Below are 13,393 nucleotides of genomic sequence, written 5' to 3'. Positions count from 1 at the left end.
AAAATATCAGTGAATTTCAAGATTAAAATGATCAAGCATCTTCAATAGAGCTTCTTGACAATGCTTTGGACCTTAAGGAATTAAAAAGCAACACATTTACAATGCCTCAAAACAAATCTAACCAGTTCAATTTTGTTCAGTTCTAAGGGATAGATCAGAGAACCAACTTAGTCTGCTAAGTAATGAATAGCTACAAACATATTACCTCTTGAACAACTATCAACTTGATAATTGTAGAAATCTAGTAAAGTTGTTTAATCTTTTCTAAGAAATTACATAAAGATTATGGCCAATATTACTCTCCCATCAAAATATCTGAGGAGGGCTGCCTGGGTAGCTCAGCTGGTTAAGTGTCTGACTCTTGATTTCAGCTCAGGTCATGATCTCCCAATGGTGAGATGGGGCCCCACGTCTGGCTCTGTGCTGGCAGCGTGGAGCCTGCTTGGGACTCACTCACACTCTCTCTCTCTCTCTCTCCCTTGTGTTCTCTCTCTCTCAAAATAAGTAAGAGAAAACTTAAACTATCTGAAGAAACGGGCTCAGGGGCTCCTGTGTGTGCAGGTGCAGGGATGAGATCTCTAAGTGACTGCATATAATTAGTATTTATTTATTAAGTATTCACTGAAATGAATTCAACAACAAAGCAACATTTTGCTTCTTAAGGGTCTAGCCTTACTCTAGTATCTTGGGGCATAACCAGCAATTTTCTCTCCATCTTGGAACTGCAGATATGTTTTATATCACAATATAATAAACTCTTAAGATTATGGTGTGTTTTTCAATTCTTCATAACGTTATAGTCTGGTATGCTAAAGAATGTAACAGGATTGAGTACAAGATGCAATTCTGATCGTGCAGAAAGGACAAGGACATCACAGAGTAGAAGTCTAGGAAGAAAACAGATGAGATGTAAGTCAAGGAGTTGACAGTGGACTTGGTTTATGGTTGAAAGATTAGACCAAACCCACTGTCACTTCTATGACTTATCTTTCCCTCTGTGACGTCTCCTTTGTCCTTTCTATAAGATCCTAACTGCATCTTGCACTCAATCTTGTTATAGTATTTCCCACACTAGACTGTAATGCTTCTTGAAGTAAACAGCACAGTGACTTTAAGTCACAGGAACTTGAAGTTAGTATGAGTTGTTATCTCATGAACATATATACCTGTCTCACATAACACACACAGATTTTTTGAAATGTCTACAATACCAAAAAAAGCAAACAAAAAAAAAAAAAACAAAAAAAAAAAAACAAAGAAAGAAAAAATAGAGGAAGTTAGGGTTAGATGAACTTAGAAAAAAATAAAGTACGATAATCATGCATAGTTGTTAAAGGTGGGCTCTATGGTCCCTAGGGGCCAAAGTGAAGTAGATAACTATGGGTTTCAGGATAAAAAATAAACTAGTTATATCCAAAGGAGAATGGTTATCAGCATCCTCAGCTGCTAGAAAAGAAAGCAGCCTTGGAAAAGTCAAGAGCCTTGCCCAGTGTCCCATGGCTTGTTTGGATAGAGAAAAATACTAGTCTCTTGACTTCCAGTGCTGTCGCTGCAATATCACACTGAAACCAAATACACAATGAAAATTAGTTGCTATTATGGCAACCCCTGGGAGAAACAGAAATATCTTTTCCCTCGTGAGGGTTAAGAAGCTAAGAACCCAACACAAATGTTCTATGAGGAAGTTTGGTAGAGTTGGAAGATATAAAATGACCTGACTGCCCCTGAATAGGAATCAATGGTGAGGCAGGCAACCTTAGCAGCATGTGAGATCCCTATTCTCAGGGGGGGTCAAAAGGCCAGGAAACTAGTTTCTTGAACACTGTATGTATGTTTATCTATCTGTGTATCTATCTAGTCTTAGAAGAGTAGATTAAGTACTATCCTAAACTATGACCAGTAAGACAAATTAAAAAAAAAAAAAATTTTCCTAGGGCACTTCTCCAGAAGAAAACAAAAATTAAGGTCAGGTCTACATCAGCCAGTAACGGACTTCTGGGCCCCCAGATTCATTTATTTGGCTCTGCTGACTGTTTGGCTCAGTTTTCCCTTAGCAAGTGTAAAAAACGCTTGAACACCACCACCCTGGGATCCTGTTCAACCAATTCAGATAGCTGTGGCCTTTCAACTTGCATCCAAGTCACTTGGCTTTATACCAATATCATTTCCCCTAGTAGAGCCTAAGCCTCAGTGAGAAAGTACACAGCTCAGAGAGCCAGGAGTTAACCGGTTGTCCCCATTCCAGAAAGGCCTGGTTCTTTTCCTAGATAAGGAAACAATACAATATCAAGAAGTTTCGATCATTCACTATTACATATGACACTGGAACCGCCACTATAAAAACAGAATTAGTGGAAATACCACTGTCTATCTTAAAGCATCCCTCCAGGGGCTTTAGGCAACTGAACTTTTCTTTTCCAGCCCAATCCCTTGGGAAATAAGTAGTGATGATTTATTAAAACTTACATTTTGCAGATAAGAAAACAACAACAAGAAGCTAAAATGCATAGAGGGACAGAGTGTCTTGAGGCTGAATCACATTTCTTCCTTGTAATTCTACAACAGATATGGAAGATGCAGACTTACTTGAGTGCAGCTGACTATAATTGAGCTTATAGCACGATCACAAGGTATGCTGTGGACCTGGCCTTCCACGGGCCCCCACTTTGTGCTATTATGTTCCTTTGCCAGGGTCATGGTTTCTTGCCACCTCTTCCAGAGAAATCCTTGTTTGGAGAGGTCTAAAAGAGTTTTTGAACGGCAAGTTGTTCTCTTTTACAGCAGCAAGAAATCTTTCAACCCCACTGGTTCCTTAAAGCAATGTGGCCATAATAAGGTCTTCGGGTCTACCTAAACTGTTCATATGGTCTTGATTCCTCCTCTACTGGATAGTAGAGGCAATGACATTAAATTCATAGATATTTAGCTATGATTTGTTTTAAAAAGGAGGTGGTAGTGAAGATACAGAGGTAATAATCATAATCCACAAAGGGCTGTGAGAACACATCAAATAAAAGAGAGCTGTTGTTCCTTCTGAAAGAAGTTTTAATCGGAGACTGTGAAGGAAGAAGGCTTTATTTTGGTGAAAGGCATCAAATGGCCTGGGCACAGAATGCAGAAATTAAAAGAAGCAGGCAGCAGTGCCCCCTGGGTTGCCTGTCAAGAAATCCGTACCGTTTGTCTGGTGAAATTAAGAAATGCAAATAACCTGGACAGATTAACAGCACCAGGATAACTAGCAGGATACAAAGAAACAGCACCTTTCACTATGAGGAGGCGGTGTATTCCTCCAGGCAAACAAAGAAACAGGACAGAGTCAACATCTGTTTCATATAACAGCTTGGCTGCTGAAAGAAGCAACCTTTTAAAAAATGGCTTAGCTGACAATCCTCAAAAATCATTCAATCACTATTGCATGGGCTGAAGTAAATGGGTAAACGAACACAACTTGCACTGTTCCACACTCCCCTCACCACCTTCTGCAAAAGCAAAGTCGTCTCGTCTTTAAAGGGAGAAAAATAAAGTGCAAACAAAAATCTTCATGAACTTTCCTTCCGATTGACAAGTAGCAGCCAATACTGAAGCATATAAGACAGCTCACTGCTTTTCAGCTTTCGCCTTTTCCAGTGTCAACTGGGAAGACAAGACTGCCAAACGGTTTACTGGGTGGGGAAGCAAGTCAGACAGAACTCATTAGAATATCAGAGGAAGAAAACAAGTCATTTGACAAGACCAATCTTGGTTCCAGAATTCAGTTAGGGAAAGCAAAAGGAATAGTAGGATGTCTGGATCCTTATCAATAAATGGTAACAAGCCAAACGTGTTAAGAGATGAATTTTTCCTCTCTGGGTCCTATCAATTTACAAATGCAATTTCAAAATCAAGTGAAAAACATCTCTGAATGCACAAAAACCTGCAGATTTCAGGACTGGAAATTTCTAAAATGAAAACTCACCAGAGCTGTAATGTCACCGCAATGGGACCGGTGCTTCCAATTCAGCTAAATGCCGGATGCTTCATTTACCTTAGTAATGTGGTTTAAATACACAAGCCAAACAGAATGGAAGCAACTCAGAGGCACTGAGATAGAAGAGATTTTTCAGGTGGAAACTGAAAACAGAGAGAAAGGGGATAAGGTAGATGGGACAAAAACATCTAATATTAACACACATGCACTGCCAAAAAAATACGCTAGGCAGTTAACCAAAAGATTCCAAGGAGGTCCCTTCCCTGTGACTTTTCAGTTTAAACAGGTGTGACAAAATGAAGAAAAAGATCATCTTGTCCACAAGGGAGAGAGGCATGACTGCAAGGAGAAAAAACAATCAATATGTAATTTGGGCGATTTCTCGAGACCTTGGGGAAAGGGCTTATGAATGGTGTTTTTTAGGGGGGTTGGGAGGGCAAAGGTATAATTATAATGTAAATCTTCCAGAAATGTCAGCTATGGCCAGGCGATCTCTAAGTACTTGACCTATGTTAATTTAGTCCTCACAACGATTATGTAATGCAGGAACTATTATTACAACATTTTACAGATACAGAAGTAGAGATACAGGAAAACAGACTTGCCTAGAATCATATAGAATGGCTGGGCTTCCTCTACTAGGAACAAGGGATATTTGTTCAAAGATGAAGTTTTCTGTCTGTTGAGGATCCTGTTAGGTATCTTGCACAACATCCAGAATAATATCTATCGCAAGACAAGCAGGGTAATTAATTAAAACTAAAAAAGAAAGGATTTGGATTAGTTTCAACGAAAACCTCCCAAATGAAAGAATTTGCAAGAAGAACAAATCCACTAAGCAATACTACAGAATGTCCTTTGTAGAGATCAGAAGAGCTCTCCTGGATGGTATTTAAAATCCTTTCAAGTACTGAAGGGATTAACCTAGAAAGTTCCAGGTCTGTAAGTAGGAATATTGGACTTTAATCAAGGAGACAAGTACACAAGAGTCTCCCCTTGTGTCCATCAGCTGGTCTATACAAGGACTGTGCTTTGTCTTGATGCTATAACCACCAGTCTCTAGAACCCAGCCTGGTTCTATGTGTACTTAATAAATAGTTGTTGAATAAATGAACTTAAAAGAATAAAAGAATATGAAGACGATGCGTTTCTGGAAGACTCTAGATAGATTGGAAAGTTGAGGTGAAGACTGATTCAGAAGCCAATCCTGAAGAGATCTGAAGGGAAGCAGGACTACAGCACTGGAGTCAGAACGCTGAGTGAGCAAGAGTTTGACTGAAGAGAGTCAGAGACAGAAAATGAACGATAAAAGCAGCTGCGATGTCAAATTTGTTTTCACGAATGTCTCCATAAGCCCAAATCAGGAATTTCTTGAAGATGGGGGATGTATTTTAAGTATCTATTATTCTCAGCTCCTAGAATCAGGCTTGATATACAATTGTGCTAGAATGATTGCATGAGTGGTAGGAAAAGACCACATGAGAAAAATATATGTGAATGAGAATTTTAAGAATTTTTTTGAGGACATAGATTTTTTTAAATTTAAATGTTAGTTAATATACAGTGCAATATTGGTTTCAGAAGGAGAATTCAGTTAGGTGAAAGATTTAGGAAACACCCTCAGAAAAGAGAAAATTGATGAGAACATAGGACTGTATGTATAGTTCTAATATATGTTTTACATATAAATTATATGTACGAACATACACAGACATCTATCAGTTGTGTGTATGTAAACAAAGTTTCTTCTTAAGATCTCCCAAGAGTGAGTTTCATTTAACTCCCCTGGTCATTGTTATTTCATTTCACACCATTTCTTCTCAATAGATAAGGAGCCCAAGTTCATGCCTCTTCTTATTTTGAAGAAATAAAAAATTTAACTGAAGGTTGAGAATGGGGGTGATGGTGCACCTTGGAACCTTCAGAAAGGGGTTAAAAAAAAAAAAAAAGTTGGCAGGGAGGAGCCGGGCCATGCCAACCTCTTGAAATAACCCTACAGTGAGCACAACTATTTGAGCATTCCACACACCAGGGATGTTGTGGCACTCAGTATGGCTATCTTTCCATCTATCTTCTTGGATTTATTCCTTGATTTCAAGATTTTTCCCTGATTAACAACCTGATCCAACTTCTAAGAAACCCTCTATAAAGGTCTCGTATCTTCACAAATTGATCCTAAAACACTCCACTCTTTCCTCCTAAACTCAGAAATTTTCAAGCAAGCAAACTGATTTGTTGGTCACAAATCTCCGTAAATGCCACAATATATACCTTATACCGGGATGATCTTCTTACTACAGAAGAGATACCGTAAATCCTAGGAAAACTACACTCTTCTCAGGGGTTAGCCTGCTTCTCCCGCGTTCTTGGGTGAGACACAGCCTAGGGCCCAGTCTTCTTCCAGACAGAAAGGGCCCTCAAAAAATATCTGTTAAATAAAGGACTTACTGAACGCACCAAATTCCCTCCATAGTTTGCCTCTGAGCATACAACGCAGGATACACAATTAGATTCTACTCGGAAAAAAATCACCTTCTTGAGACAGCCCCTCAACTGAAAATAGGACTATTAAAATTAAGGGGGTAGAATACCACGTGCCAAACACCACATTATCATGAGCCTGGAACTCACGTACCTGTCCCAATCTTTTACCTAGGTCTCACGTCATCACACAAGAGGCATGAGCTAAAATGTTATCACCAAACTCTGTGGTACCCTCTCCATTGCCACATCCATTACTGCAACTGTTGGTGAAGTTTTTTTCAGTAAAAGTAAACCATGCTTGGGAACAGACAGATTCCCATCTTACAAACCCCAGTCCTCGAATTCTTCTTTTATCATATTGAATTTCGATGTTACAGTGGCACAGAATCAAGGCTACAAAAATTCCCTCAAGTGTTCACTTCAGTTGTCTAGGCACATTCTCTATTTGTACCATCCAACTAACATCTATAAGAAACACCTTATCAATTAATCAGCAGTTTCTTACACCTGGAGGGGGTTTAATAAAAGTTCTGTGTCTAGCCTAGTAATAAAATCCTTACTAAGTATCAACCACATTTAAAACCAAAAGAATTCTCAAACCATACATTTTGATTCCATGAGACTTTTCCAATATGTTCTCTAATACTATGGTCACTGAGAAGCAGGGTTACTAGAAACCACAAAGTAATATCAGGGGTGGGAGGGAGGGGTGGGTTGGTGATGGGTATTGAGGAGGGCACCTGCTGGGATGAGCACTGGGTGTTGTATGGAAACCAATTTGACAATAAATTTCATGTTAAAAAACACAAAAACAAAAAAAGAAACCACGAAGTAGTATCAAAATATTCAACCTAAAAGAGCAGTCTTTTAAAAATTTTTACGTAGAAAAATGTATCCATTACAAGAACACTCGTGTTTTATAATTTTTGTAGTCAAAACAACAAAACCAAATGCCTTAAAGGAAAACCGGAATTTATCAACCGTGGTTGATTTAAATATTAATGCTATAAAAATCAAAGGTAGCTATAAAACAGACTGACAGCAGTAAACTTGCCCTAGATACAGCTCTCTAAAACACCTGAGAAGATCAACTAATACATTAGGAGATAAAAATAAGAAGGCACTAACACTATTAAAATGGCATAAAGTTTGTGTTTCAATTGCATCAAGTTAAAAGTAGGTCAGTTAGAATGAACTCAGAAAAAGTGACGGGGGTGGGGGGAAGGAAGGTCAATATCACAAAGTGATTAAAGAGATGGAAGAGAACTTTCTTCTAAGTCATTAAACTCACCAATATGATACTGAACTTCAGAGCACTCGCCATTTTCCTGTGCCATTAGAGAATTTAGTAGGTTCACTGAATTGACTGATTTCTTTGTTAACCTATTTACATGGGTTAAGACCCTGACTGACATAAAACACAACCAAAAAATCTGAGACAGAGAGTGTAATGAAAGACTGAGTGATGTATAGTTTGGGGTACAGCCTATCCAATAAATGTGACTGACCAGCAAAGAACCCATTGGCAAAGATTTATTATCAGAACAAATACATTCTAAAAAGATCTAATACGATAAAACCTGTAGTATGAATACAAACTACTCTAAAATACAGTTCTTTGCCCTGCATAATGTATGGCTTATCTATTACATTAAAACTTCTTCATACTTTTCAATCAGGAAGAAATTTTTTGAACAAGTGAAACTGAAAAGTATGGAGCAAATGAAATAGAATGGTATGGTTCTCAAATTACAAAAAAAGTTTATTACTTGGAACTATTTGACAACCTTTAAAACATATATAAAGAGAAAGAAATATCTCTATTACCAAGGGAAAAGGTACAAATAAATCACTTACTAGAATAATAATGTTTTAATTCTACATCATGTCAATACCAAATTAGTACAAGCTTAAGCCAGACACAGAAAGGATTTTAAATGTTATTACCTCCAAGTTCCTTTACATTCAAGATGGCATTCTGGAAGGGCACTGCTTTTATACTGAAACCTAAAATTAGAAAACAAAAACAAAAAAAGGAATTAGCAACTTAACTTTAAAAAATGCCTAAAATGCTCAAATCCTTTTTTAGGCAGATTAAGAGCTAATTTTCAGAGCTCATATTTATGCCAGAAACACAATTCAAGATAAACTGATGACACATTATCCTGTTCAAATTTTCAAAATATAGTTGTGTATTATAGTGAAATAAAACTCTTTTCTTCACAACACTACCCTATTCTTTAATATGTTACATCACTTGTAAATGTTGTCAATTATAATAAAGACATTTGGAAGTGCAGAGAAACTCCAAAGAAAATATGAGATCTACTAGGACCTTTGCATCTGATTCTTACTTAGTTTTCTCTCATACAGAACTCAGCGACTCTACAGATGAAGATCCCTAAATTACAACCATCTTATATTAGAATTACATAGTATTTATGTCAGAGTTTTAAGACATGGTTAATATTATGTAAACATTTTTCTTACAAGTGCAATTGTAATTGTCTATACATAGGTAACTATTTTATAATGCATGCAGTAAATGATTTCTATTAAAATATATTCAGAGGATAAATTTTTGATTATGTATTGAGCACTGAACTATTATCATTCAAGTCATGATGGATTCAACATATCTGGTTCACAGGTTTTAGTACAGAGGCTTATCAGGTGCAACATACATGCGAACATATATGTATGCACACATGCCAACAAATATACTTACGATTTCTAAAAGGATCCATAAGAAACTAACTAGTGAGGATTCTTGGAACAACTGGAGATCAGGAGGTCTTACACAGAAGATTTTTTTCTTTCATTTGAATGTTTTGCTATTTACAAGTACTTTTTCAATTAAAAGCCCTACTAATAAGAGTTAATCTCTTCAATAATTTCTAACCACCCAATTAATCTAAGGTTTGAAACATTAGTATGGGCAACTGTAAGATAAATCATCATTCCTTTTCAAGAAATTAGAGCAAAAGATTTAGAAATACTTTTCATTTGAAGTTATAAAGTTATGACAGGTGCCTGGAGAGGTAAAAAGATATACAGTATGGGGGCGCCTGGGTGGCTCAGTCGGTTAAGCGTCCGACTTCGGCTCAGGTCATGATCTCTTGGTCCGTGAGTTCGAGCCCTGCGTCGGGCTCTGTGCTGACAGCTCAGAGCCTGGAGGAGCCTGTTTCAGATTCTGTGTCTCCTTCTCTCTCTGCCCCTCCCCCATTCATGCTCTGTATCTGTCTCAAAAGTAAATAAACATTAAAAAAAAAAGATATACAGTATGATGTAGATAAGAACAATTCTTTTACATGGTTTTGTTTTACTCTATAAAAATGAAAGTCAGTATGTACCTTTTTATATTCACCCTATTAACACCACTGTTTTGTTATATGTTGTCCTAGCACTTCCAAATTCTATATACTGTCTTCCACCTTAAGCAGTGAATATCACGTAATGGCTAAGAAGTAACTTTGGAGTCTGATGGAACTAGGTTTAAGTAAGCAGACTGTGGGCAACCTACTACTTTCAACATCTCTAAAATGGGAATAATAGCATCTACCTCATGTAGTTGTTACAAAATAATACAATGTATTATGTTTATCACAGTACCTGATACAAATAAGCATACAACATATAACTTCTAGTGCTCTGTATCAATCGATTCTGTGTTGATGGTTTAGTCACTAGCTGTGCATACCTTCTGAATACATTATAGACTTTAAGAGAAATCCTGGGGGCTTATTTATTAATCTAAATAGTTACTTGGAGCTACAGATATCACCACTGAATGACAAGAACCCTTGTGAGAGTGACAGAAGTAAACACTAGTTGAAGTTTGTTGTATAGGATGTAAATGTTCATTGGGCCCTCTAACAATCTTCTGAAACATACCCCTCCTGTATGGGTTTTATGCAGACACAGTCACCACAGCTTATGGTTAATAGTGCATGTAGTCACAGAATCTCAGTAAAATATCAGAAGGAATGAGGAGGCTGCGGCACTGGAATGTACCTGGGCCTGCAGAAAAGCCTCTCCAGGTGTCTGGCCTCTGGGAAATTAAGGAAAGTCAGTGCCAATCACAATATTCCTGCTGGCACTGAAAATGTGCCTGCAGGAGACTTGGATGTTTGAATGTATCTACCTACCCCTCACGGGGGTGTCATATGGATTAAAAGGCAATGATTGTGAAATCCTGAAAATGAAAAGCTCTCTGCAAATGCTCAACAGTCTATTAGTGGTTATATTCAGGACAACTCAAGTGAAGATTTTCCAGAGAAATGAGATAGGCCCCAACTTTGAAAAAGACACAGTTACGGAACACACCAGCCATGTTTAATCTGCTTTGATTCTTTAAAGCTGACAACAAGCAGGTACCCGAGGAAAGGAATATCCTTCCAGAAATTGCTGCACTCATATGCAAGACACTCATATTCAAAAGTTTTGAAATTTAGAATCCAACAGGCAGATTATATCATTGTTACCATCTTTAATCCTCACACAGACATAATAAATCGACTGCAAAAATATCCACAAATGTTCACGCTAAGTAACCTAGCAATGTTATTTATAGGCATATAAATGTTTCTGCAGAATACTCATAAATGTTTTCTCTCCAAATAGAACATATGTGGCTAGATTTATCCTGCAAAGGTATATGCGCTCTTCCATTTTGCTGCCTTCATATTTTTACAGTATGACTGTAGTAATGAATGTTCAGAGGACAAAGCCTATGTAATCAGTCCAGAAAATAAGAAAAATGTACTATGCATTGAAAAGAAACAAGTTTTAAAAATTTTAGTCATTCTACACATTTGCAAGGATTCAAAAGAATTTAAATTTAAAGCCACGCTTTCAGTTCAACTAGAAGAGCAATCAAGAAGGGTGACTATTTGGGGCACCTGGGTGGCTCAGTTGGTTGAGTGTCCGACTTCGGCTCAGGTCATGATCTCACAGCTGGTGAGTTCAAGCCCCGCATCAGGCTCTGTGCTGACAGCTAGAAGCCTGGAGCCTACTTCGGATTCTGTGTCTCCCTCTCTCTCTGCCCCTAACCCACTAGCATCCTGTCTCTGTCTCTCTCAAAAATAAGTAAAACATTGGGGAAAAAAAAAAAAAAAAAAAGAAGGGTGACTATTTGATCAACTCTATTTTATTCCTTTACACTGGGTTAGATGAGGTTGGGGTTGGGGGTGGGGGAATGTTAACATTCAGTAGGGATATAAAGGTCAAACCATCAGAATAGTGTTTTCAAAGGTTGTTTTGAGGAATAAAAATGGCCAGATAGCATGGGCCCCAAAGACAGAATGTCTGGGTTCCAATTCTGGCTCTACTATTATTAACTGAACAAGTTACTTAATGCCTCCGTGCCTCAATTTCTTAGTCTGTGAATGAGAACAGATAGCACCCAGGGCTATAAAGTGTTTAGTAAATAAAAGTTGAGACTATTAATGGTCACCAACTGACTACTGAGGCTTTAAATTCCTCCCAGTCAAAATCATGTGCAGCCTTAAGGTCTGATATATTATGAAAGCATTGGTAAAATAAAAGTTGTAGTAGCAATTGAAAACATTTGAGGACTTCTACAGACTAAGTATCTGGAGTCTTCCATAGCTCTTCCTTTTCCTCTCTCCTAATCCTAACCCACAAAGCCTGTGACTTCCATCCACAAAATAGTTCTAAAATATGTCCACTTCCTTTCCATAACTGACCAAGTTGCCACCTCCACTGCCACCACCTGGACAACTTCAAGGGCCTAACTCAACTGTCTGCATCCATTACTGGCCTGCTCAGTCATCTCCACACATTAGCAGAAGTGATCATCCTGAAATTCACATCTGTTCACATCACTCCCCTGGTTAAACCCTTTGGGTAGGTTCTCACTACTCAGGATACAGTTACACAGTTCAAAACACCTAACAAGTCTCTATCTAATATCTGGCTTCTCTTCCCTTTTCCAGGCTTAGTTTGTACCATTTTCCCCCTCATGTTAGTCTTCGGTTCCTAAAACAAGCTATGTCCCTTCCAACTCAGGACCATTGCCCATACCGCTCCATTAGTGTTCGTCCCCTGGCCAACTCTTCATCCTTCAGGTACAGTTTTTACTTCATCAGGCAAGCTCTCTATGGCATTCTTGAAATAGATTGATTCTGGGGGATTCATGTTTTTCCAGCATGCAGTTTTTCTATGTAATTTTCAGTTATAGTTACTTATCAGTTTGTTTTAGGTCTATTCCCCAGTTAGACGGCTAGAATCCATGATAAATAAATAGTGCATAATATACCCTGTATGCCAGTGATAGGCACATAAGAGGATCTCAATATTTCTTTAAAGATCTATACTAAGGGTTTATATTTATTTCCCACTTTAACTGTCACAACAATCCTAGTATCAGTACTACTATCCCAAGAGGAAAGTGAGCCAAGGGTTAGGTGGCCAAGAGTACTAAGTGCCATATTCAAAACTTCAACATAGGCCTTGTCACCAAAGCTCTATACCTCCTCTGTATACCAACATCTTGATCAAGTCACAGTCTTCTGTCCAATTTTGAACTAAATACAGGTGAAGCCGATTGTAAAAATATACACATGCCCAATAAACCCACTATTTTGCCTATTTATAAATAATGCAATATATAAGTAAGTGTTCTCAGTTCCATACTACATTGCTTTATTTGCGGAATAAAAATAGCCATGAGTTCAAAAGTAGTTTTTTATGGGCATTATTAGTAAAACCAGGAACTTATGAGGGGAGAGAAAAGGTCCAACTGACTCAGCCAGGACTCGGGGCTGGATCGCTGTTATTTCTCCTCAAAGTAGGCATCCTGATGCTCTCCACAGGTAGCCAGTGTGCTGATGGGGTAAGAGCACTGTCCTAGAGGTACTAGCCACAGCTCTTAGACTCACCAGCTACTTTTTTCTTGACCTTGAACCGCTCATCTGCAAA

The 13,393-nt window shown here is 38.0% G+C and overlaps 1 protein-coding gene across 5 annotated transcripts in view; it reads right to left on the bottom strand.

The window, feature by feature from the left end:
- Positions 1-13,393, bottom strand: part of ARL15 (ADP ribosylation factor like GTPase 15) — a 403,888-nt gene that overhangs the window by 236,053 nt on the left and 154,442 nt on the right. For all 5 annotated transcript variants that reach the window (XR_006205681.1, XM_042949992.1, XM_042949983.1 and 2 more), the window contains one exon: positions 8,399-8,458. Coding sequence is in view for 4 of the 5 variants with exons in the window: in XM_042949992.1 (XP_042805926.1) it covers positions 8,399-8,458 (60 nt within the window). In the remaining variant the exon portion in view is untranslated. The remainder of the gene's footprint in view (positions 1-8,398; positions 8,459-13,393) is intronic.

The sequence above is a fragment of the Panthera leo genome, chromosome A1 (assembly GCF_018350215.1).
Source record: "Panthera leo isolate Ple1 chromosome A1, P.leo_Ple1_pat1.1, whole genome shotgun sequence".
NCBI lineage: Eukaryota > Metazoa > Chordata > Mammalia > Carnivora > Felidae > Panthera > Panthera leo.
This window is presented reverse-complemented; position numbering and strand designations above follow the sequence as displayed.